Source organism: Monodon monoceros, unplaced genomic scaffold, assembly GCF_005190385.1.
Source record: "Monodon monoceros isolate NGI ecotype Baffin Bay Population unplaced genomic scaffold, NGI_Narwhal_1 Super_Scaffold_4, whole genome shotgun sequence".
Lineage (NCBI taxonomy): Eukaryota > Metazoa > Chordata > Mammalia > Artiodactyla > Monodontidae > Monodon > Monodon monoceros.
Window position 1 is genome coordinate 6700200 of NW_021703781.1, and position 25495 is coordinate 6725694.

Here is a 25495-nt window from a genome sequence, read left to right on the forward strand (position 1 = left end):
CTTATTGCCAAAAAGTGCTCTATGCAGAGAAACTCAAACTCGTTAGGACGTGTAGCTTTGGATAGGCTTTTCTTCTTCTAGCCAAACCATAACTGTATCTGTTGTAAAAGGCATTTTCTCTCATTCTTTGGAAGGTTGTCTTCATTTTTACCTGTTTTATAGTCCAAGTTAATTCCCCCTTTCCATACCACGTGTAGGTTTTCAATTTTATAAGCAGGTTGAAAGATGATTTTTAAGGATGTTAATAACCCTGTTTTGAGTATATAAAGGAAGAAAGCACTAGAAATTTTCCTTGTACATTTCTTAATGCTTTAGAATCCTCCTGGCAATTTAACAACTGTTATTTAAGCAGGTATGAAAAGTTACGTAGATTTTTTGGATGTATTTAAGGCATATGTATCTCAATAATAACTGGTGTTAGTAATACCAGTTTGTACGCAGCACCCAGTATTTGTTAAACATGATATAACATTTTGTTAGTTCACTTTAGGTCATTCCTCTCAGGAATACATGTGACCATGTATTGATGATCCTCATAACATTCTTGGGCACTAAATATTGTAGCTTGAAGGTAATAAATGTCTCATATAGTAAATGATTTGCCATTAAAAGAGAAGGACTAAAAATTCAGGAAAATGGAAGATTATAGTGCAAATATTATGAATTGCTATGACAATCTTTGAATTTCCACCCCATGCATTTTGTCAAGGAACTATGCAGTATCTTTTCTATGATTTTAGCTCTTCTTTCAAGATGAGGTTGAACTGGATTTTTTTTTACCCCTCAAGCAGTGACTCTCAGCCTCTTTAAGACCAGGGCACCCAAACTAGGTTTTAAACTCCACAGAGGTCTGGGGCTTCCTGAATGCCAAGAGAACAGAGGGAAGGGTGAAAGTGAGTTTAGTCTTTGAATTCCTGCTTGAACTCCACAGCACCAGAGGGGTCAGAGAAATTGCCTTCTAAGGGCTTAAGCAACTGAGCAAAAGATAAAACTTAATTGGAAATGGTATGGGGAGAGAGCAAAAGTGGGATGAGCAGGAAGGCATTAGGGGGGTGCCACTGATCTCTTTGGTTTCCCTAAAACCTCTTAGCATGTTACCTTTCCATCTTTTCATTCCCTCTCTCCGTCACCTTGCTCTTTCCAGGCTCCGTGTCAGTAACAGGAAAGGAAAGTTGGGGCGGGAGAGCTGCTGAGGGTTGAGATACCAAACTAGAGGCAGGAGGGGAAGGCATGGTTCTTCCTCAGTCTATTCAGTAGCGTCTCTCTTTCTCTGCTCTCTTTACTCGGCTTTCCGCCCCCCCCCCCCCGCATTGCCAGCCTTTGCAAGTACAACCACAGAGACTCTTTAATATAACGTTAAAAATCCAATTACTGGGACTTCCCTAGTGGCGCAGTGGTTGAGAGTCCGCCTGCCGATGCAGGGGACACGGTGCCCCGGTCCGGGAAGATCCCACGTGCCGCGGAGCGGCTGGGCCCGTGAGCCATGGCCGCTGAGCCTGCGCGTCCGGAGCCTGTGCTCCACAATGGAAGAGGCCGCAACAGTGAGAGGCCCACGTACCGTAAAAAAAAAAAAAAATCCAATTACCGTAAGTCAGTTTGTCTACACAAAATAATTACGCGAGGTAAACAGGGCATTCAGTCTCTAACCATCTGAGAACTATAGGCAGGGAAGGCAGAAATGCTACAGGGCTGCATTGACAACAACGTCCATCGTGTAGCGTCCTTGTCCCACAGGTAAGCAGTAGGATTAGACTAAGCCACTTGACCTAGCTAATCGGGGCTAGAGAAGCCCTTGTTGAGATGAGGAACCCCCAGGGCAAAGAGATAAAGCTACAAATAGAAAGGTCTTCACACACAGTGACTGTGGCCACAGCTCAGAGAAGAGTCTCAGCACATAAGCAGTAGGGCTATGGCTGAAGTGTCGGCATATATTGTTCATGTTCCTAAAAAGGGTGTCATCTGGAGTCAGAAACAACTATGTATGTCTGAAATGAATAAGAGAAACGAAGTCACAACTAAAAGGACAGCAGCCCACTAATCAGCAAACTAAGTAAAACGCTGTCTGATTCTGTGTCACATGTGTGTGTTCTTAACACCTTTATTGGAGTCTAATTGCTTTACAATGATGTGCTAGTTTCTGCTGTATAACAAAGTGAATCCGCTATACGTATACATATACCCCCATATCCCCTCCCCCTTGCGTCTCCCTCCCTCCCACCCTCCCTATCCCACCCCTCTAGGTGGTCACAAAGCACCGAGCTGATCTCCCTGTGCTATGCGGCTGCTTCCCACTAGCTATCTGTTTTACATTTGGCTGTGTATGTATGTCCGTGCCACTCTCTCACTTCGTCCCAGCTTCCCCTTCCCCCCCTCCCCGTGTCCTCAAGTCCATTCTCTACTTCTGTGTCTTTATTCCTGTCCTGCCTCTAGGTTCATCAGAACCTTTTTTTTTTTCAAGATTCCATATATATGTGTTAGCATATAGTATTTGTTTTTCTCTTTCTGACTTACTTCACTCTGTATGACAGACTCTAGGTCCATCCACCTCACTACAAATGACTCAATTTCGTTTCTTTTTATGGCTGAGTAATAGTCCATTTTATATATGTAACACATCTTCTTTATCCATTCATGTCAGATGTGTTTTTAAAAATGTTTTAACATCATCTCACAACACTCATAAAGTAGGAGGGAAATTATTCCCACCTTCATTTGTCCGGTGGATCCACTAAGAGCCCTGCCCAGGTCACCTGGCAACTGCCTCTATCTTTGGGACTAAGGACCACCTGCTCACCCAGGTTGGGAACCTGCTCATTCCTGAGTCATTTAAATGTTGTGCCTCCCATTTCTCCGAATCGTCTATCAACATGGAACCTCACTGCAAACTGTCTTACTGGGCACCCCTGGACCTTTGGTTTTAATTTTGTGACACCAACTAGATGCTAAGTCACCTGAAGGAAAGGACCAACCTTCTCTCCTCCCAGACCCCTTATTTACTCGGAAGTGTGCTCTGGTGAACGCTCAACACATTTTAAGTGACTTGTCCAGAGCAGGAGACTAGAACACAGGTCTCCAATCCTCTCACTACAAAGCCACTGTTCTAGAAGTGACAGCACTTATGTCCTCATTCAACGATATTTTCTATGTTTAGCCAGACAACATGACAATTCTATTAGTCAAGAAAAGTCAGAATTATGTCTTCTCACTGGAAACTCAAGGAAACTAGTTTGACCTAGTTGTTCTTATAACCAATTTGACCACATTTGGAGAAAGGGATTATTTGTATTCAAAGTCACTTCTTATACTTACAAGATATTTGAGGCTTTTTTTTAAAAAAGGAGATTGACAGGGACTTCCCTGGCAGCCCAGTGGTTAAGACTTCACCTATCAATGCAGGGGGTGTGGGTTCGATCCCTGGTCAGGGAGCTAAGATCCCACATGCCTCCAGGCCCAAAACCCCAAACATAAAACAGAAGCAATATTGTAACAAATTCAAAAAAGACTTTAAAAGTGGTCCACATCAAAAAATCTTTAAAAAAAAAAGAGATTGACAAATGAAAACATTTTTCTCTGGTTAATATTGTCTACTGTCTAGATACGATCATCTGAAAATTGAGGTAACCTGGTCTGGCTTCATTTATCATTTATGTTTTCATTTTAGTCTATGTGGAATAATTTTGAGTACTGGTGGAGTCACAGAGTTCCATACTTAGCTGTTTGGTATATAAATAGAACACTATCTTAAAAATAATTTGAACTGGGTGACTAACCCAACAGAGAGGTGAAACAACTTCTCATTAGCCCAAGTGGATTCTGCTGTGTTACTGAGAGATGGTGACAAGCTTCCTCCCCTCAGCTCTGGTCACCCCACTTTTCTTTTGCCCAGCTTCCTGCAGCTGGGCCCTGGACCATTCTCCTGAAGCCCCAACACAGCTTCTGTTTCTCAGCTAAGCCACACCCGAGGCAGGAAGGTGTTAATAGTTCTCCGCCTCTTCTAGCGGGCTTCAGGATGAAGACAGTGAGGTGGAGTCCTGAGTGACAGCAGGGCCCCCAGGGGAAACCAACCAGCTTCCTTGGGTAGTAACTCCTCCTTGGACTCACCACTTTTCCTTGCATTGTTGGGAAATTCTCTGGAGTAGGTTTTGGCTGACCCTTCCCAGGCCCGTTCTCTGCCCTCTGGATGAGGTATTTGGTACAGTAGTTGGAACCTATTAAATCCCAGATTAAGTGAGTGGAGCCAGGCATCCCATCAAATGGTTTCCAATTGATGACTGAATGTTTAGGCTGCTCCTGCCCTTGATGTCAAGACCACTGTGCCTCCTCTGTCCCTAGGTTCCAGTGTCCCTTGGATGCTATACCTTGCCAGGAGGGCTGGACCTTAGAAGTCACCTTCCATAGCCTCTCCATGATCCTGGCTCCTGGTTATCCCTGCCAACTCCATATTGCTGGAAGCAATTTACCATGCCTAGTGCCCATATACCAGTCATGACAAGGGTAAGACTGAATGTGTGAATGATAGCAGTAGTGACAATTACCATTTATTGAGGACCAGTGGTATGCCAGACATTGTACTAGTGCTTGTCATACGTTTTCTCACTTAAATTCTCACAACAAACTCATGAGGTAAGAATTTCCCCTCCTTTTGACAATTGCAGAATCCAAGTCAGTAAGTATAGGTACCTGGCAAGGATCTATAACAAGTAAATAAAAGTTGGAATTCAAATCCAGGGCCAACACTGTTAACTATTAAGATGTGTTGACTTCCAACAGGATTTTTGGACTTTCTTTCCTTCCCACGACTGCCTTTTTTTTTAAGACTTAGAAGTTAAAATGTGTGGGTCACATAAGTATGAATTTATTTGCCTCATTTGCTTCATATCTTTGGCAAGGGTAGGGTAGGTCTTTTTATTTATTTATTTATTTTTAATATTTCCAAAGTCCTTGGTTCAGTGCTGTGCACAGTTGGTCCACAGTAGAGGCTGACTAAATAATGACGGAGCCATGTTTCATAAACATAGAGGTAGCAGAGATAGTAGGAGCCAGCTCAGACTCTGCCCCAAAATCTGGTCCCACTGGCAAAATCAGGTCCTTGACAGCACATCATTCTCTGTGGATGTGGCCATGCCTGCACCTATTGTCTACAAATAGTGGTTCAACCAACAACTGCCCTTCCTAGGCTGACATCTAGCCCTATATAAACATTTCTTTTTTAGAACCAGTTCTTAATTCCTACACCCTCTTGGTTTATTGCTAGTTCCTTGAGAAAATAATCTGTCGACATTCTCCAGTCATGGGATGATGACTCAGGCTAGGGATCCGGGCCATTTTCTGGGCAGTAGCTGGACTTCTGGCCCTGTCCTGTTAGGCCCCAAGCCAGCACGCCACAGAGAGGTGCTCCTTCTACCTCCCCACCACTGATGCCAGCCCTTCTGCTCCTTTCCTCCTGCCCACTCTTGCCTCTGCGGTTGCCAGAGAAACCATAAAAATATTACTCCACAAGCTCTAGGAACAAAATGTCAGTGCACTGTACTATTGTTTTAATTTAAAAACCTAAGTGTTTAATATAACTCCAGCCTGGAAGAAATCCCCTTACTGGCAGACAACTCCCTTGGAAAAGGAGAGCTACAAAATCAGGAAGAACTCAGGAGTAGCAGTGAAACTTAGGCTTATTAAGAGCGCCTAAACTCCCATGTCTAGCAGTGAAATTGTCTCACGTCTCCCTTGATTTTTTTTTTTTTTTTTTAGGAGTAAAAAAAGTCTCAAGTTTATTTTGACCTGCAACTCTTTGAGGAACTACAAGGATGGTCATTTCATGGGTTCTCCTATTGTATGTAAAAGAAAATTCCAATTTTGGCTTAAGGCAGGTCTACATAGTTATAACTTAAAAGAATAAAGTGTTAGAATTAACCAGGTTTTGTTAAATATTTTAATAATTTAAAAAATTCCACAAGTTTAAGTGATAAGTTACACTATGCTAAAGTTTTCTCTTATCCTTCTCAGAATTCAAAGATATATTTATAGTTTTAATCAGTGTACCCATTGCTGTGTTCTTTGATCCCTTGATTACTGTATTGGTTTTTCTTTCCCTCTTTTTTTTTTTTTTTGCTTTTTAGCTCTACCTCCATTTTATTAGTGTTACTTTTTGTGGTTGCTCTAGGATTGAAAAGATATATCTTTTAACGTATCACAGTTCAAATCTTCAAATAGAATCCTAGCATTTCATACTTAGAATAAGACCCTTGTAACGGTAACTTCCAACCCGCCTCCCCGCCATTCATAGTCTATTGTTGTCAAACATTTTATATAACATCGTAACGTTATAAACTCCACAATACCGTATTCTTAGTTTTGCTTTAAACAGTCAGCTAACACTTAAAGAAATTTAAAAATGAGAAAAATAAGAAAAAATGTTTCTTATTACTCAAAAAAATCAGATCATGACACTTCCTTGCGTGAAACCTTTCAATACATTCCTGTTGCCCTTGGAATTTAATCCAAATTCAACATGCCCCGCAACTGAAATCTAATCAGGGGGAGGGAACACGTTTCAGTATCTAGTTCCATGCCCATTTCATGCAAAGTTCTCAGGAAATGGTACCTAGTTTCATCATTAACTTAATTTTTCTCTGTGTGATTTACATACCCTAAGGAGGAGTAATTAACCTAAATTGAGTGCCGCAAAAAACAAAATCCCTTCCTTCCTTCTTTCCTCTTTTTCCTTCTTTTCTGCTCCCCTCCCCCACCTCTTTGCTGTTGTCTTCCAGAAAACAAAACAAAACACTCTGCCACATACTCGTGTAGGATTCTTGTTAGAGAATATGACCTTTTGCACTTGTGATGTACCTCATTTGTCTTGTTTTTAATAAGGTGTTTGGGAAAAGGTAGAGATTTTCTGCAAGTCGTTTTCTATATTTTTTTCAAAGCTACTTTCTTAACTGTCAGGGCTCTGTTTTCTGGTGGGAGGGATTGGTTTGTTCCCTTCCTCAGAACACTGAATTTAATTGTCCTGTGATAGCTGTTGCACAGAACTACTCAGCACCCGTTTCTCTTACCAGTTCAGTGAACAACCCAGTATCTTTCCTTTCTTTGTGGGCTCTAAAATGACTGCTTCTAATCCCAAACCTCATCTACCTCTGCCAATCCATGTGTGGGCTGTTGAAATTCTCCCTCCCTCCGTACTCACTGACCTAGTTTGACGTTTCCCCAGGGCTGCTAACTTTCCCTGCTCTGTCTGGAGGCTGTGCTCCTGGGAGTGGCATTACCCCTTGGGGTGCTCTGTCTTTGTCCCTGTCCTTGTTTCCCTGTCCAGCCTTTCCAACTATCCACTGAATTGTAAGAGCACAAACATCCTCAACCTTCATAACCTGATCCTCCTTCCAAACAGTCCCGCATACTACCCATTCCAGGAGAGTTATTCATTTCCTTAGTCACTCATTCATTCTTTCGTTCAATCAATGTCCATTGACTCCCTCCTACGTGTACCCAAAACTGGGATGCTTTGGGTACAAAGAAGTAGATCCCTCCCAACAACCTGTTGGCCTTTCAGGGGTTATCATTGTCATTCTAACTTGGTTCTGCCTGTTCTACTTATGAGAAGTGGATAAAAAAGTTTCGGCTAGGTCCTCTCCTTTCCCTATATTGATGATACCACATGGTAAGGATGCTACCGCTCAATGGTTTCACAACTCTCATATCAATCTGTAGATTGGTCCTGCTTGGTCTGCTTGGACCCCTGGTTTTCCCCAGTACTCTCTGTCCCCTGGGACCTATGCTACTTAATCAGCACATTTTATTAAACAGCAGACACTTTCTTCTCGCAGAAGCTCAACTAGAGTCCGAACACAGAGTGGGGCAAACATTCCTCATGCCATCTCAGACTTTCTACTTAGAGGCTTCAACTCTATTATTGTTTGATAATTTACCCCCTTTATCTTCTCTGTTCTCTCTTTTTAATCAATATTTTTTATTGAGGTATACAATGTTGTGTTTATTGAGGTTTACAATGTTGTGTTAATTTCTGCTGTACAGCAAAGTGGTTCAGTTATACATATATACGTACCTATATATGTATTCACTTTAATATTCTTTTCCATTATAGTTTATCATAGGCTATTGAATATAGTTCTCTGTGCTATATAGTAGGACCTTGTTGTTTATCTCTCTTTCTTGCCTAATCTCTTGGATTGAGCCCCCAGGTAATTCATCTTTCTCTCCTATTTTCCATCTCTTTTTGTTCTACTTCTAGGAAATCTCTTCAATTTTTCACTTACAACATTTCTATTGAAATTTTTATTTTGGTTAACATTTTGAATTTCTAAGAACTCTTACTTGTTTTCTTGTTATTCCTTTTGCAGAGGTACCTGTTTTTGTTTTAGGGGTGCAACATCTTATCATTTCTGGGGTGATATTCATTTTGCTGTTGTTGTCATTATTTACCTTAATTCTGCACCCTGTATTTTCTCTCCTTCTTGAAGTCCTTTTTTTTTTCTCTGTTTATTTTGGTTTCTCTTTTTCATGGTCGTGGCTTTCCTAAAAATATCTGCTTATCCCTAGCTTTGAATTCTTATTTAGGAATAAGGTTAGGGTAATTTAGCGGCCAAGCTCAGACTTCTGTGACACAGAGGCCCCCAAACTTCAACTGCCTGAATAAAATAGAAGTTGATTTATCTCTCTCATAGGCAGACTGGAGGTGAATGGTTCCAGTTCTTCTCTGCAAGGGCATTAGAGTCCAGCCAGAGTTGATTGTGGCAATCAGTCAGTGCCAAGAGTTGGAGGTGGCTCAGTGGAGAGAGGAGATAGAGAATGGAGAGACCCAACACATAACAAGAAGTTCCAACAGAGGAGATTGGAGAAAATGAGTAGGGTTGGTGGCAAATGGAAGCATAGGTAGGGAGAGAGTCAGCCACACCCAGCCAGCTGGAGGCTTGGGGCAGACCTCCAGTGTTGGGGTGGAGCCTGACAAAGGAGAGGTACAATATCAGTCTAGAAAGAGACAAAGGGTCAGAACAGGACTCAGACGCAGAGCCCAAGGTGCTGAACCCAGAATGACCTAGAACCTTAGTGACTGGAGGTTTGCTCTGTGAGGCCATAGCTGCTGAGTGCTTTTTGTCTTAGGCTCTGTGATGGACTGAATGTTTTCCTCTCAAAGTTCATATGCTGAAATTCTAACCCCCCAGTGTGATGGTATTAGGAGGAGGGTCCTTTGGGAGGTGATTAGGTTATGAGGGCGGAGCCCTCTTGGATGGGATTAGTGCCCTTTACTGAGACCCACCCAGAGAGCTCCCTCATTCTGTCCACCATGTGAGGACACAGTGAGAAGGCAGCCGTCTGCCAATGAGGAAGAGTGCACTCAGAGATATGGGATCTGTCGGTACCTTGGTCTTGGACTTCCAGCATCCAGAACTGTGAGAAGCAAATGTTTGTTGTTTAAGTCCTCCAGTCTATGGTATTTCTGTGATAGCAGCCTGAACGGACTAAGACAGGCTCAGATTGATTTAGGGAAGCAGGGAAGGGACCCAGCATCTGTGAGGGGTTTAAATGACTCCTACTATGGGGCTGTGGTTCCCTAAATAATAAGCTGTTGTTGTTGTTGCCGATTGTTGGAAACAAGGAGGGCTTTTTTTTTCTATCTAAAGATATTTTATACTGAATAGATTAAGATTGATGAGCAAATAATTAAAATGCATTTTAAGGATATGCAAATTGGATTAGTATAAACTGAAAAAGGAATAAAAGATGGAGCTAGAGCAAGAAGACTGGACATTTTTACATATACTTTATTAAGAACAAGAGGGTAACTTCCATACATGGAAATAGAAGAATGTAAAATGAAAAACTAATTGACTAAGCAAAACACTTTCTAGGACATGGAATGTAAATGAGAATCTTGCAGGAATGAAAGTGGGGCAATTTACCAGGAGAAACATGCAGAATGCTGAAAGTTAGTAGGTAAAATGAGAAAACTAAAGCAAAGTTCCTAAAGGAAAATTGGAAGACTAAATATCTTAGTAGTGACATATATAAAGGAAAGTATTTTTACGTATTAGGTAAATTTTAAATGATGCCTATGGGACGGAGACATTAAGAAACTGATCTAGTTATCTATCCATTCATCTATGTTCTGTATTGGAACAGAGCTATGTGGTTTTACTTTGTAGGTATAAATTGAATCTAAAATAAGGAAAAAAAATCTGAGTCATGTGTATCCACAATTTTGATTATTTACAGTTTAAAGTACTGAGCAAGCATTGGTTCCATTTTAGAGAATCTGTGGAGGAGAAGTTTGGACATTATCAAAAATAATGTCACATATTTATGAAAAGAATAATCTAGATGTTTTTGGACTGATAAACACAACCTCCATATCTGGAAAGAGTCTGGAAGAAAATAATTGTGAAACTATTTTATAAATATTTTAATAAGAGCAGTAGTAAACAGCATGGCTTTGTAGAGAACAAATCCTGTGAGACTAAAATAATCTCCTCCTATGACAGAATGACAAGTCTGCTGGATTGAGGGGGAGGGAATAGATATTAACTATCATGACTTCAGCAAGGATTTTGATTTCTGTTTGGGAAGCAAATACATAAGATAATTTCAGGTAGTGATAACCAGTTACGAAGGAAATACAGCAGAAGAATGAGGAGAGAAGTGATGGGTGAAGTCTAGTGCCTTAGAAATGGTCATCGGGGAGGATTCTTGGAGAAGACGCTTCAGCTGAGATCCGAATAGTGATAAGTAGCCAATCATGTATCAATCCAGGGGAGAGTGCCCCATGGATGGAGCAGCTAGTGGGTGACCTTGGCCTGTCTGATGGGTGGAGAGAAGGCCAGTGGGGTTGAAATGCAGTGAAAATAGAGGGGGGTAAACATGACAAGAGAATGAGTGACCTTGAGGGTATGTGACAGAGGATATGGATTTTCTTCAAGGGCAATGGGAAGAGGGCTGAGGGTTTTGGGCAGGGGAATGACGTGGTCCAATTTACGTTGTAAAAGGTTCCACGGCTCTGGTGCAGGGTGGAGTAGATGGAGCGAGAGGGGAAGCAGAGAGAGGATGTTGACGTAGAGGAGAGGGTCGAGGCCTGGCCGAGGATGCTGCCAGTGGGCATTGTTAGGAGTGCTGGATCTGGAATATCTTTAGAGGTAGGACTTGGCATTGGATTAGATGTGGGGAATAAGGAAAGAGAGTTGATCCAAGGATGATGCCTGGGTCTTTGGTCTGATCAACTGTGCATCGTAAACTGAGATGGGAGAAGACTCAAGAAGGAGGGGTTTGGGGAAGAAATTTGGGAGTCGCCATCTCTGTGTGAGATATGTAGAATCTGACTGCTTGCTATCCATCTGTATGGAGGGATTGAGTAGGTAGTTGGATATAATTCCAGAGTTTAGGTGGAGAGGTTGGCATTGGCGAGAAACCATTTAGAAATCACAGCATAGAGAAGGTATTGAGATGACCTCGTTGGGATCCTCACAATTTCTCTGTGAAGTAGTTATAACAGTAGATGAGTGGTGGGTATGATGTGGTCCAGGTGTGACAGGCATGTGTGTAGAACCCAGCATCCAGGATGGACAAGAGCAATGAAGAGAACAGGTTACATCAATAAGAGGGATCCCTTGGGGCTTCCCTGGTGGCTCAGTGGTTGAGAGTCCGCCTGCCGATGCAGGGGACGCGGGTTCGCGCCCCGATCCGGGAAGATCCCACATGCCGCGGAGCGACTGGGCCCATGAGCCATGGCCGCTGAGCCTGTGCGTCCGGAGCCTGTGCTCCGCAATGGGAGAGGCCACAGCAGTGAGAGGCCCGCATACCACACACAAACACACACACAAAATAAATAAATAAAATAAGAGGGATCCCAGGGCCAATCTCTGTCCCATGAGCATAGCCTTACCAGATTTAGCAAATAAAAATATTGCATGGGACATAACTTATACTAAAAAAACTTATTCATTGTTTACCTAAAATTCACATTTAACCAGAGGGCCTGTATTTTGTCTGACAACCCTACTTCAACATCTACAAAATATTGAAACCTTCCATATATCTTCCTTTTTTTCTCTATTCCATATGCCCCACGATCGTAGCTCTAACTTTTAGCCTGTTGGGTTATAATTGCTTTAAACCTCTTTCTACTGTTGGACTTGGTGTGCTTCCTGAAGGCAAGGCTATGTGTCATGCATCTTTGTGCAACTGTTACGTTGAAAGGCCAGAGCTGACTAGGGACCCATGGAAAGCAGCTTTATTCTTTTCTCTCACTATCTCTTTAAAACCATGTGAAGGCTTGCTTTGGGCCCAGTTCCCTGAATGAAATCTCAGATCCAAAATTTAGAAGACACTTTTGTCCCTTTCAGTTGCAGGATAGTCTAGGGTTAATACTAGAATGTTTCCTAAGGGTGGTGGGCCATGAGGTTAGCTTCACTTTTTCCTACTTGGTTCCTCTCCTCCTCCGTCCTCCCCACAGGCAGCCTCTCCCCCTCCAGGTTGGAGGGGGTCACTGAGAGTGAGGAAGAACAGAAGAAAGGATGGGGCTGAGTTACTTGCACTTGGCAAGTAACTTAATGGATGGCTCTCCTCCCCTCCCTGCTCTACCCCCATCCCCGGCCTCTTTGTGCTGGGCAGGAAGCCCCTGTTGGGCAGGCTCCTTTATTTTATTTTATTTTACTTTTATTTTTTATTTGAAGTATAGTTAATTTACAATGTCATGTTAGTTTCAGGTGTACAGCACAGTGATTCAGTAACCTATATTATAATCTATTCTTTGTTCAGATACTTTTCCCTTATAGGTTATTACAAAATACTGAGTATAGTTCGCTGTGCTACACAGTAGGTCCTTGTTGCTTATCTGTTTTATATATACTAGTATGTATATGTTAATCCCAAACTCCTAATTTATCCTTTTCCCTTTGGTAACCGTAAGTTTGTTTTCTATGTCTGTGAGTCTATTTCTGTTTTGTAAATAAGTTCATTTGTATCTTTTTTTTTTTTTTAGATTCCACATATAAGCAATATCATATGATAGCTTTCTCTGCCAGGCTTACTTCATTTTGTGTGATAATCTCTAGGTCCACCCATGTTGCTGCAAATAGCATTATTTCATTCTTTTTTATGGCTGAGTAATATTCCACTGTATATATGTGTATGTGTGTGTGTGTGTGTATATATATATATATATATATACACCACATATTCTTTATCCATTCCTCTGTTGATGGACATTTAGGTTGCTCCCATGTCTTGTCTATTGTAAATAGTGCTGCAATGAACATTTGGGTGCATGTATCTTTTCGAATTATAGTTTCCTCCAGATATATGCCCAGGAATGGGATTGCAGGATCATATGGTAGTTCTATTTTTAGTTTTTTAAGGAACCTCCATACTTTTCTCCACAGTGGCTACACCAACTTACATCTCCATCAACAGCATAGAAGGGTTCCTTTTTCTCCACACCTTCTCCAGCATTTATTATTTGTAGTCTTTTTGATGATGGCCATTCTGACCAGGGTGGGGTGATACTACCTCATTGTAGTGTTGATTTGCATTTCTCCAGGCTCCTTTTATGAAGGATGCTAAGTTGCAGGAAAATAGACCTGTGGTCTGTGGACATGCAGTTAACTCCTGGTGTGACTGTGTCTTCCCCGGGGAAAGCCTCTCACTATTTGCCTTTCTCAGGCAGGAATCAGACAGGTCCAGGGAACCTACTTCACACTTTCTGAGCAGTGTCCTCCAGCCACTCTCACTGACTTGAGGTGAGGGGGACACCCTTGTCTTTCCTCCCGGCCTCTCCTCCCCCCAGACTGTGTGGATTTCTGGTGGTTCAGAAATATGACAGTCCTCCAGTTTTCTCCAAAGAAATTGTCTCTCTCAGCCCCTTCAGCCTCTACCCTTTTATATCCTCAAGGACTAAGGGCTTCAAAATCAGTTTCCAGGGGCTTCCCTGGTGGTCCAGTGGTTAAGACTTCGCCTTCCAATGCAGGGGGTGTGAGTTCCATCCCTGGTTGGGGAGCTAAGATCCCACATGCCTCGCGGCCAAAAAACCAAAACATAAAACAGAAGCAATATTGTAACACATTCAATAAAGACTTTAAAATTGGTCTACATCGAAAACAAAATCTTAAAAAAAAAATGTTTCCAGCACCTTCCTTTGCAATTCCTACGTAGGTGTTCTAGAATTTGTCTTCGGAATATGGGAGTCTTTGTCATTTCTTTTGTTGATTTTGGCTTTGGTGCCTTAGCAGAAGCTGAGGCAAAAGAGTACCATCTTACCATCTTTTGTTATATTTGTATTTTTAGCACCTAGCTCAGTGCCTGGTGTATGGCAGACACTTGATAACTGTTTTTTGAGCAACTTAATTATTAACAAGAACATACAGTAAGGTCTTTCCTATCCTCCTTAATCACGAGGATCACTGTTCTTCCTATGCTCATCCCGCCTACAAACCTTGATGACACCACTTTATTATTCAGCTCACAAGTCACTTCCTCCTTATTGCCCTCATTGGCTTAACCCCCCAATAGCCTCTGTCCTAAGTACCTGACACAGCACTGGGTACCGCTGTAAGCTCCAGGAAGGCTGGCACTGCCTTGTTCACTCTGTATTCTGAGAAGAGAGCACAGTGCCAGGCAGTAAGTAATAATGAATAAATGAATGGATGGATTGGCACCAGTTGTAAAGCCTCCTAGACTGGGTTTCAGGAGTGGGTCTGTTCTGGACCACTGGCTTTCAGCCCTCATTAGAGCCCACCTATATCAAGGGGAGGTGCTGGTTTGGGCAACCTCACCCTTCATGGCTGAATTAAGCTCCTATTAATGGGTCAGTACATCTGCTACCTGAAGTGTAACTATAGAATTGTGCCCAAGTACCACAGCACAGAAGTTGACAAATCACTTTGGTCATGAGGTTTCTAGCTCCTTTTCTCAAACTCACATTCTTTAGTCCATCAGCTTTAGAAATTTCACTGTGATCATGATATCCAATGACAAATTTAAAAACACTTCTGTTTGCATCATAGCGCCATATTCAGTTTGTGTCCAGTTAAGTGCTGTAGAAGTCAGTGTTAAATTTCTCCTGAATTTTATACTCTTCCAAAAGTATTACAACATTAGATGTGTGTGTAACCCACTCTTCTCCCCAAAACCTCTACCCCAGACAAGCAAATCTCTTATAGTCAAATCAAATTGAAGCTAGAGTGTGGTATGAACTTGTGGTACAGAAAACAAATCCAATACATTATATGTAAAAGAAGTTCAGTGTATGTGACAGGAAAATCTGAATAAACTGAAGATGCAAATAGGGAAAAAGCTATTTTAGTAAATTACATAACTTTTTAAAAGGCTTTTGAGAAACACTTAAAGTAATGTCTATTTGGGGATTTAAGCAAATGATGTCCTGATTTGATGACATAAAATATATTTCTTTTCTTAAGGGATTGTAGACATTCTTGAGACCACCCTCTTAACCAAAGAATTGTAAAATTATGTACATATATCATATTAAAAAACAATTGTATGGAGGTTGAGGCCAAATCTGCTGGTTGCCTTCCCAATGTTCACCTTCATTTTGTTTTTTTCCTTACCAAGGAGCCCTGATTTTCTTGAGGGCTGCAATGTAACCAGCTCAAACCTGTATTTCATAGCCTCTCATATAAAGAGAGGTGACTAAATTCTGGCTAATGAAATAGAAGTGAAAGTTTTTGGTGGGGATTCCAGGAAAGCTTCTTAAATGGTGGATTAACTCATATGGCTTTTGTCCTACTCTACACCCTCATTCCCATCTGGAACTTGGACTTGATGGCTGGTACTGAGCAGCCATTTTGCAACAATGAGACTTGATTTAATGAACTAAGGATAATGGAGCTGAAAGATAGAAGGAAGATGGCACATTAATAACATCATGGAGCCACTGTGCCAGTTTTGGACTGCCTAATTTTAGACAGTGTTACACAAGAGAAATGATCCCCATGTGTCTAAGCCCTTGCTTTTTAGGTCTTTATTACTTATAACCAAAATAATTCTAAAAGATATTGGGGATAAGATTTTGGCGAAAGTTTAGTGCATTTGTGTTCTAGATGAGAACTTCCCAAAGAAACTCTTTATATTAATAACCATCATGGAAAAATTAGAAAAACGCTTACCTCTGAAGTTGTTGCACTGAACATACCATCTGACTGATTTTATTTTAGAGAATAGAAATAATTTCAGTTTTATTTAATTTATTTATTTTTAATTAACTAATTAATTTTTGGCTGCATTGGGTCTTCGTTGCTGCATGTGGGCTTTCTCTAGTTGCAGTGAGTGGGAGCTACTCTTCATTGCAGTGCGCAGGCCTCTCATTGTGGTGGCTTCTCTTGTTGTGGAGCATGGGCTCTAGGCACACAGGCTTCAGTAGTTGGGGCACACGGGCTTCAGTAGTTGTGGCTTGTGCACTCTAGAGTGCAGGCTCGGTAGTTGTGGCTCACGGGCTTAGTTGCTCCGTGGCATGTGGGATCTTCCCAGATCAGGGCTCAAACCCGTGTCCCCTGCATTGGCAGGTGGATTCTTAACCACCAGGGAAGTCCCTAATTTCAGTTTTAAATTGAGCAGTTTTAAATGTAAATTACATACACACATACTCACAGTTTAACAGGTGTGTCCATATTCCAGGCATTGTGCTCTGTAAGTTATATTCATTATCTCATGTAATGTTCATAGCAATCTTGTGAGGTATTGTTATTACCCTCATCTTCTACATGGAGAAACAGAGGTTTAGACAATCAGGTAACTTCACAGTAAATGACAAAGAAGGGATTAGAAATGAGTTTGTTTAGCTCCAAAGCCCACATTTATGATGACTACCTTGCCTTGTTTCCTGGCAGAGGACCAGATAAGCATGGGTCTGTTTGTTTTAGCCATTTACCAAGGGTGGTATAACAAGAAATAAATATAATCCATCCAGTTGGACTTCCTAGAAAAACTCAACAGATAAAGAGAATTGATACTCATATGGAAGACTCCCAATAGCCAGGAATTTGAAATGTACAGAGCAGGGAGATTCAGGTTAGATGTTAAAATGGGTAGCCACCTGGCCCCGTTCAAACCAGACTGCGTACACTAGATCCTTTTCCTGAAAAAAGTGATGGCTGTGCCCACTTGGAATGGGGCAGGATATGTACTGTGTTTACTGGCCCCCTGACCTCATTGCCCACCATCCTCTCACTCCCTTGCTCTGCTCATTACGCTGCCCCTTCAATACCATTGACCTCACAGATCTTGCACATACCAGTCTCTCTGCGTGAAATGCTCTTCCTCTAGATCCTATGAGGTTCATTACCTCACTTGATTAAAGTCACTGCTGCCATGGGGCTTCATCAGAGATGCCTTCCTTGACCATTTTATCTACAAAACAGTCTCTTCTATTACTCTCGGTTCCCTTATCCTGCTTTATATTTCTTCATAGCACTGAATGCACCTGATGTATATATTTATCTGTATGTATCTACCTCCTGCCCTAGAATAAGCCCCATGGACATGGGGCCTGTGCTTTGTTCACTAGGACAAGGTCTGGTACATAGTATATGCTCAATAAATATTTGCTGAATGAATGAATGAAGAGTGAGTTCCAAGAACCTGCTTATGTCCTATGTTATTACATGGAAACCTGGAAGACACTAGATGGATTGGTCCTATTCTGGGACAGACTCTGTATTCACAAAGGTTTTTGGGGTTACTTCTGCAATGTGAGCAACTAATGAATGATCTCCATGCAGGGGAAGTGATAAACAGAAGAAGAGTGTTTTAACATGGAATCTTCTTAAAAGGAAAATGAAACGGGAGAGTCATGTGCAAAGTGGTAGCAGTGACTAGCAGCCACTTTGCACCTAAGAAGAAATTGATTCTTAATTATTACCTATGAAGAATGAACATGATAAAGGAGATACACTGTCTCTGCCTCTTGGTGGTTGTTAGTGCCTTTGTGGGTATACTATCCTTAGACACATAACTATAATCCTGGGCGATATAGGATGAAGAGTTGTGATTCCCAGGAGAGAGAATCTCTGGCGAGAGTAACCCAAATCCCAGAAGTAGGTTTTGAATTACTCCTTGGAGGGTGGAACAGATTTTGACAGGATTTTCTGGCCCTAGCTGGCAGAAGAAACAGCATAAGAAAAGGCATGGCCGATTAATGCATACATATTATCTGGGAAACAGTAATTTGCTTTGGAGCCAAAACAAGGGAGTCCTTGGAAATAAATATTGAAAAGGTTTGCAGGAGGCTTTGTCTCAGTGGGCCTCTAATGCCAGGCTGAGGGGTTTGAATGTAATATGGTAAGTGTCTGGGAACCATTCTTCAATGGCTCCAGTTCTTACCCAGCGGCGAAGTGACAAGATGGAAACATTGTTATATGAGGTTATTCTGGTGGGAGTCTGGAACAAAAGCCAGGAAGATTGGTTGCAAAGTTAGTGAAATAATTTGGGATGTAAAGACAAGAATCAGGAAGGCATCTTTTTACCCATAAAAAGACACTGATGTTGGGTGATGAAGGTAAGGGAATATCTTAGTCTGCTCGAGCTGCCTTAATAAAAATCCTAGAGGGCCGCGGAGACACGTGAAGGCTGGTGAGTCAGTGTGGAGTTCGTCTCGGCACGCATGGCCGCATTGGGATGGAGTCCTCCTCATCTTCCTCCGCAGCGGGTTTGGGCTCAGTCGACCCTCAGCTGCAGCATTTCATCGAGGTAGAGACTCAGAAGCAGCGCTTCCAGCAGCTGGTGCACCAGATGACGGAACTTTGTTGGGAAAAGTGCATGGACAAGCATGGGCCAAAGTTGGACAGTCGGGCTGAGGCCTGTTTCGTGAACTGTGTTGAGCGCTTCATTGATACAAGCCAATTCATCTTGAATCGACTGGAACAGACCCAGAAATCCAAGCCAGTCTTCTCAGAAAGTCTTCCTGACTGACCTGAGTATTACCTCTTTGGAAAAGGAAGGTAGTTCAAGAAATGAAGAGCAGTTGATGGGATGTTTGAAGAAAAGGCTGTGGGGGGATCGGCTCTCACCTTTGTCACTCTTGGGACATCCTGTCATCTGAGAATGGAGAAAGACCGATTTTTGTGTGTGTGGGTGGTTTGAGGGTCAAATGTGTTTGGGGTTGTGTTTTTTAACGCTAATCTTGGGAAAACAATTGACAGATGAATGGAAGACTCTACTAGATGTGTATTACTGTATGTGGGACGATGCTTTCCTCATAGTCTCATTAACTGCTCCCTACAATTTTAATAGTGGAACTGCTCTATAGTTTGATAGTGGGACCACATAGGTAATAATCTGTTATTTGTTGGATTCCTTTCAGATTTCTGGAGAGATCAATATACATCTTTGTGTCTCTCAGAAAGGGCAGCAGTGGGGGAAAGAGTAATTTGGTACTTGACTGTAGGCCTTCTTATCTAGTGTTTGATTATCAGTGCTGGAAAAAAAGGTGTATGGAGTATTCATACAGTACATTTCACCTTTCTAGGTTATCTCCCTCCCTTATACTGTGATTCACTTAAATATCTATATGTAAAGTACAGTCTTGGGCTAGTACAGGTAGCCTGAGAGTCTAGAGGCCTTTAGTTAAAGGAATCTAGCCAGCGAACATAATTCTCATACTAAACTGCCACAAGGAAGAAGTTAACTTACCCTGTATGTCAGGGTCCAAAAAGATTTAAAGATGTGCCTAAATGAAAAAATAAGTTATAAAGATTTAGGCCAGTCAGAAACTAACAGCAGTTTCAGGTAGAGGTGCATGCCTAATGTAAATCAGCATAGTTTCCATTTACTGCATTCTTTTAATCACTGAAATAAAAGCTTCTACAAGAAAAAAAAATCCCATAGACTGGATAGTTTAAACAATAGAAAATTATTTCTTGCAGTTCTGGAGGCTGGGAATTCCAGGATCAAGGTGCTTGAAAAGTAGTTTTCATTCTGAGTATACTCTTCTTTTGGCTTGTAGGCGGCTGCCATCTCACTGTGTAATTGCATGACCTTTTCTTTTTTCCCCCTCTTCCTTTTTTCTTTTTTTAAAAAATAAATTTATTTATTTATTTTTGGCTGCGTTGGGTCTCCTTTGCTGCACAAGGGCTTTCTCTAGTTGCAGCGAGCGAGGGCTACTCTTCGTTGTGGTGCACAGGCCTCTCACCAAGGTGGCTTCTCTTGTTGCGGAGCACGGGCTCTAGGTGTGCAGGCTTCAGTAGTTGTGGCACATGGGCTCAGTAGTTGTGGCTCGAGGGCTCTACAGTGCAGGCTCAGTAGTTGTGGCACACGGGCTTAGTTGCTCCACGGCATGTGGGATCTTCCCAGACCAGGGCTTGAACCTGTGTCCCCTGCGTTGGCAGGTGGATTCTTAACCACTGCGCTGCCAGGGAAGCCCCTCTTCCTTTTCTTATAAGAGCACTAATCACATCATGGGCACATGATCCATCCATCCGTCATGATCCATCTAAACTTAATTACTTCCCAAAGGCCCTACCTCCAAATATCATCATTTGGGGGTTAGGTGTCAATGTATGGATTTTGGGGACCCACAGACATTCAGCCCATACTAGGAGGGAATCAATTGGATCTGAGCTGTGGTACAATATGAATAGTCAAACCAGGAGGAGGATCTGCCTTAGGGGGTATGTGATAGTCACAGTGACCTACTTGTGAAGACACTGAGGAGATTTGGGTTAGGAATGTCTTTGGGGAGCCCACACCTCCTCAGGCACACTTCTTTCAGTAGAGAAGGTGATTAATTAGCAAACTTTTTGTTACGTAGGGTCAACGCTCTCTGTGAAGTCAAGGACTCTGTTGACCCCCAAAGATAGATCGCCTTCACTTTTGTCATCTATATTCAGTTCAGTCCTGACCCTGGATATCAGAAGACTAATTATAGTTTGGGGCTTCATAATTTTTAGATTGTAATTTTAAGATCAATCTAGGGAATTGATGAGGTAGTGATGAATAACGTTCACGTCTGCAAAAATGGATTTCCCCTAAGAATCCAAACTATGGAGGAGGGCATGAGTTGGATTTTAATTTTTTTTTAATTTTTAAAGCTTTTAAATGTTTTGGCCATGCCAGGCAACATGTGGGAATCTTAGTTCGCTGACCAGGCATCAAACCCGTGCCCCCTGCATTGGAAGCGCACAGCCTTAACGACTGGACCGCCAGGGAAATCCCATGAGTTAGATTTTATTTCTGAGCTATAGTAATCCTTGTCCCTTTCTCCAGAACTCACTTGGCACTCCAAGAGCTAGCAGGACTCCTAAGGTTGGCTTGAAACCAGCAATCAATCTCCTGGGGCTGCCAGAGCCTTGTTTTTAGTTCCTGCTAGTCTAGACTCTTCTTGTGTTTTTCTTGCTGGGGTCTGGGAGGAGTAATAGCACAAAACGGTGATAAAGAGCTCAGGTTTGGCGTCTTCAGACCCAGGCCTCACCACTCAGCAGCTGAGTAATCTTGTGTAAGTCTTGGTCTCTTTTTTTCTAAAATGGCATTTGCTGTGGAGATGAAAAGAAATAATAAAAATAAAGTGTCTGGAGTGCAGTAACTAGTCAATGAGCCTTCATCATCATCATCATCGTGACCCTTGACATTATTTCCAGCCCTGTTGTCCTGGGGGCCAGCTTGCGGTGAGTACCTGGGATCTACCGGTGTTTATTTTTAGTTCAGGTGTGCATTGTAACTACAGTATTTTAGAATACATACAATAAAAGATGTAAACAAGACGGCGATTTTCTGAAATTTTGGTCTGTTAAGTTCTGAAATGCAATAAGAAGAAATGCTATGAAACCTTCCCTGGAAATACTGAAACTGGAAATCTGAGTTAACATGGCTTAATCTCTAGATGCAAAGGCTTCTCCAATAGTAATTTTATAATGACCCACTGACAATCCCAGAGGCTCTCACTTCCGCATTAAGGTCTTTAACTTATGTGATCTTAACGGAAAGAAGCTGAATTAAAATAACACTGAGTATTTTAGCTGACTTTCATAGAAACCTTGAAGAAGAAGTTAATTTTCTAATGCTTGTGTACATCACCGGTGAACTTGGAAGGCAAAATGAAAAATTTTACATTTGTCTCAATTTCTTCTCCTTTAAGGATGTCTGAAGTTCTGCCAAGTGAACAGTGGGCTCTGCTGGCCCGTTCTTGATTAGGTGACTGTAGAAAAAATATCTTAATTAAAAAAATAAAAAGAAATATGATTTTTTCCCCTCTCTTGCATGACATAAAATGGATCATAAAGAAAAACACTTCACAAACTTGGACTAAAAGTATGGAAATATCAGCCTCTAAACTGTTTCATATTATGATTAGTAAAGTCCTGAAATGGAGTGTTATGGGAAACACAACACCTATTCCAATAAAGCAATATTAAGATGATAAATTTCAGTAACAAAAAGCAAAGTAGACTATTATATATAATATGCATTTAGAAAAAAGAAATATTTTGTAAAAGTTACAGACCTCATAGATATCAAGTATTGGACGCTTATGAAAGTTCTAACTAAACAAAATATTTTTTCTATTTTATGAACCAGAGTTCTGTGTCTGTGAAAATGTGTACTTGCTAATCCCTTATAATTTAAGACTATAATAAGAATTAAAGACTTGGAACAGAAACTTTAAGCTGTATCCAAATTATATTTGTTTCTCTCAATTAAAATTATATTTAAAATTGAGATTAGTTCTCATTCTATCATTCTATGATCTTTTCAGTCAAAACCAATTTTTCTTGCTACAGTTGTTCATCAGAAGAAGAGACTAGGAAATCATACATAAATGACACCAGCCAGAACAAATCTTAAAAAGTACTGTGAGTAAAAAATTTCCATAGTTTTTAATAGCTTTAGTAGTTTTCTCATAAAAATTATTTCAATTTTTATAATCATTAAATATATGAAAAAATCAGAGTAACCCCAATAATATTACACCCATATACTCACCACCAGTGTTAAACCACTTGCTATATTTGCTTTAGTTCTCCTTTTAAAAATAAATATGTATCATTCTCAAACATGTTTTTATATATTTAGTACAGATTGGAGGTCCATAAACCTCACAGTATTCTATTTTTGTGTGTTTTTTTTTTTTCGGTACGCGGGCCTCTCACTGTTGTGGTCTCTCCCGTTGCGGAGCACAGGCTCTGGATGCACAGGCTCAGTGGCCATGGCTCATGGGCCCAGCCGCTCCGCGGTATGTGGGATCTTCCCGGACCAGGGCACGAACCCGTGTCCCCTGCATCGGCAGGCAGACTCTCAACCACTGCGCCACCAGGGAAGACCTATTTTTGTGTTTTAAAGTCCATAAAAATGGTATGTTTTGTAACCATCCTCTTCTCTGTTTGCTGTCGAAGACTCTATATGGTGAATAATAATCATTGGGTACTTAGGCCATTTAGCATTATATATCACTTCTGTTGAGAGAATTAATAAAATACTAAATATAGCTCTTGTTAGAAAAGTTTACAGCCTAGTTAAAATGCCAAAATGAAAACCTGGTGAGTTAGAGTTTTTATAATAGTTTACCTAACATATGTGTAGGAGGGAGTAATTCCACATACAGTACAGATGTTTGTTTTAATTAAGAATAAAATACTTGGAAAGGGGACAATTTGATATGTCATAAATTTGGAAGATCAAATTATTTAACATAAAATGGAGAATCAATTTCAGAATAAAGCCCTTCCTCATGGGGGACTTTGAGATCCCTGATTGCTCATTTAGTGGTTCCTAGGAGTAAAAATTCATGTAAATTATGCCTTAAGAGTTGGTTAGTCATTATGGATCAATATACAAGAATATGTCAAGTACTTTGGTAAGATGATTACTATCATAAGATAGAGCAGAGCATTACTAGTCTCACCAGGAGGGACAGTATTTATAGGCATATTCTTTATGTTATTCATTCGGCTGGAAATATGCAAAACTAGCTCGGTAAGTATAAAGTTCATGAAAGTTGAAAATAAGACGTTAAGGTGCATAGAACTTACAGGCAGATTTTAATAACTAATTATATGCTGCAAAATGTGCAGTGTAGGTAAATTGATGAAAAACCTTCACAGTGTCTGCATCTTCGGAGGATTGACATTTGCAACTTTTGTTTTGCATATCCTTATTTTTAAGTATCTTAAATGAACGAGTCGTGCACTAGGAGCAAGAGATAAGTGCTTTCTTATCCAAATTGTCTCAGACCCTGCATTTTCTTAGTCACAGCCGTTTGTTACACGGCAACTTGGAGGGTAACTGCACGGAGGATTGCGGGAACTAGATATTGATACCTGTGGTGAAACGCTCGAGTTTCTTCAGAAATAAACGGCTTTATAGTGAGGACAGCAGATACCATAGTCCGAGTTTAGACCGCCTCAATGATTCATACTGATATCATCCCATCCTTTATCGCAAGTCCTTGTTAAGGTTTGCATTTCTAATCTAGAGTATAAACTCCGGTCTGTTTATACTGCAGTGTCTGGCATAGGCATTCGCCATGTATTTGTTGAATGAATTTGTTAAAGTTCTGCGTACCATGCATTTTGCTTGGCTGATCTGTGAGAAGCATGGTGCACCGGCACTAGGTACTGAAGAATTCTCATGCTGATTAGGAACAGAGGTAATCCAAGTTTAAAATACCATGTGTTGTGTCACCTTTACTGGGAGGTGACTCACTCCGGGCATCCGGGTGAAAGATGATTCTTGCCTGCGATCCGAAGTGCTGTGGAAGTTACCGCGGTAGCCCTTTCCAGGAGAAAGGAATGCCGAGCCCAGGTTTCGAAGGTCAGAAGGGGCAGGTGCAGCAGCCCAGGGGAACAGAAGGGCGCAGGTGGAAGGCTGCCGGCTCGTCGGGTGCGTTTCGGCCGCGATACCCGACGCGGCCAGTAAGCGGCGCTGGGCCTCGAGTTTGGAGGCCCCGAGGAGCGGGCTGCGGATTACCTGCAGCAGAGGGGAGCCGGCGAGCTCCTCCCCGCCCGCCCGCCCCCAGTCCCCGCCCCCAACGCGGCACTCAGCGCGGCTCCGCGGGCTCCACGCACTCGCTCGGAGGAGCCGGGGCAGAGCAGTCTGCCTGCAGCAGGCCGGACGCGCGAAGCAGGCGCGGCGGGGTTGCGGGGCCGCCTGCCTTCGTCCTCCGGGCCGGGTCGCCCTCCTCCCGCACAGTGCGGCGCAGGGAGGCTCCCGCCTCGGCTGCCCCCGCCCGCGCCTCCTCCTCCGCTCTGCAGGCGGGGACCGGCTGGCGCTCGGCGCCCAGCAGCCGCGGCCCCTTCCCGCCCCCGGCTCCGGGTAGCAGCAGCAGCAGCAGCAGCCACAGCAGCAGCAGCAGGAGACAGCGCGAGGGGCCGCCGCCGCCAGCGCCGCCGGGCTCCGCGGGGCTCGGGAACCTGCCCCGGCCAGAAGGCGCGGAGCCATGGCCGATGGGGGCGAGGGCGAGGATGAGATCCAGTTCCTGCGAACTGTAAGTGCCGCGCGTCTCGGCTTCCCCGGGGAGCAGGGGGAGCCAGGGCATCCACCGACCGGG

At 42.3% G+C, this 25495-nt stretch overlaps 1 protein-coding gene and 1 pseudogene across 1 annotated transcript in view; both read left to right on the top strand.

Moving 5' to 3' along the window:
- Nucleotides 1–18633: 18633 nt before the first annotated feature.
- On the top strand, nucleotides 18634–18927 carry LOC114908457 (annotated as a pseudogene).
- Nucleotides 18928–25314: 6387 nt separating this feature from the next.
- RYR2 (ryanodine receptor 2) overlaps nucleotides 25315–25495 on the top strand; it is a 721906-nt gene continuing 721725 nt past the window's right edge. Inside the window, exon 1 of the mRNA XM_029245584.1 lies at nucleotides 25315–25432. Coding sequence (XP_029101417.1) covers nucleotides 25385–25432 — 48 coding nt within the window. The 5' untranslated portion in view covers nucleotides 25315–25384. The remainder of the gene's footprint in view (nucleotides 25433–25495) is intronic.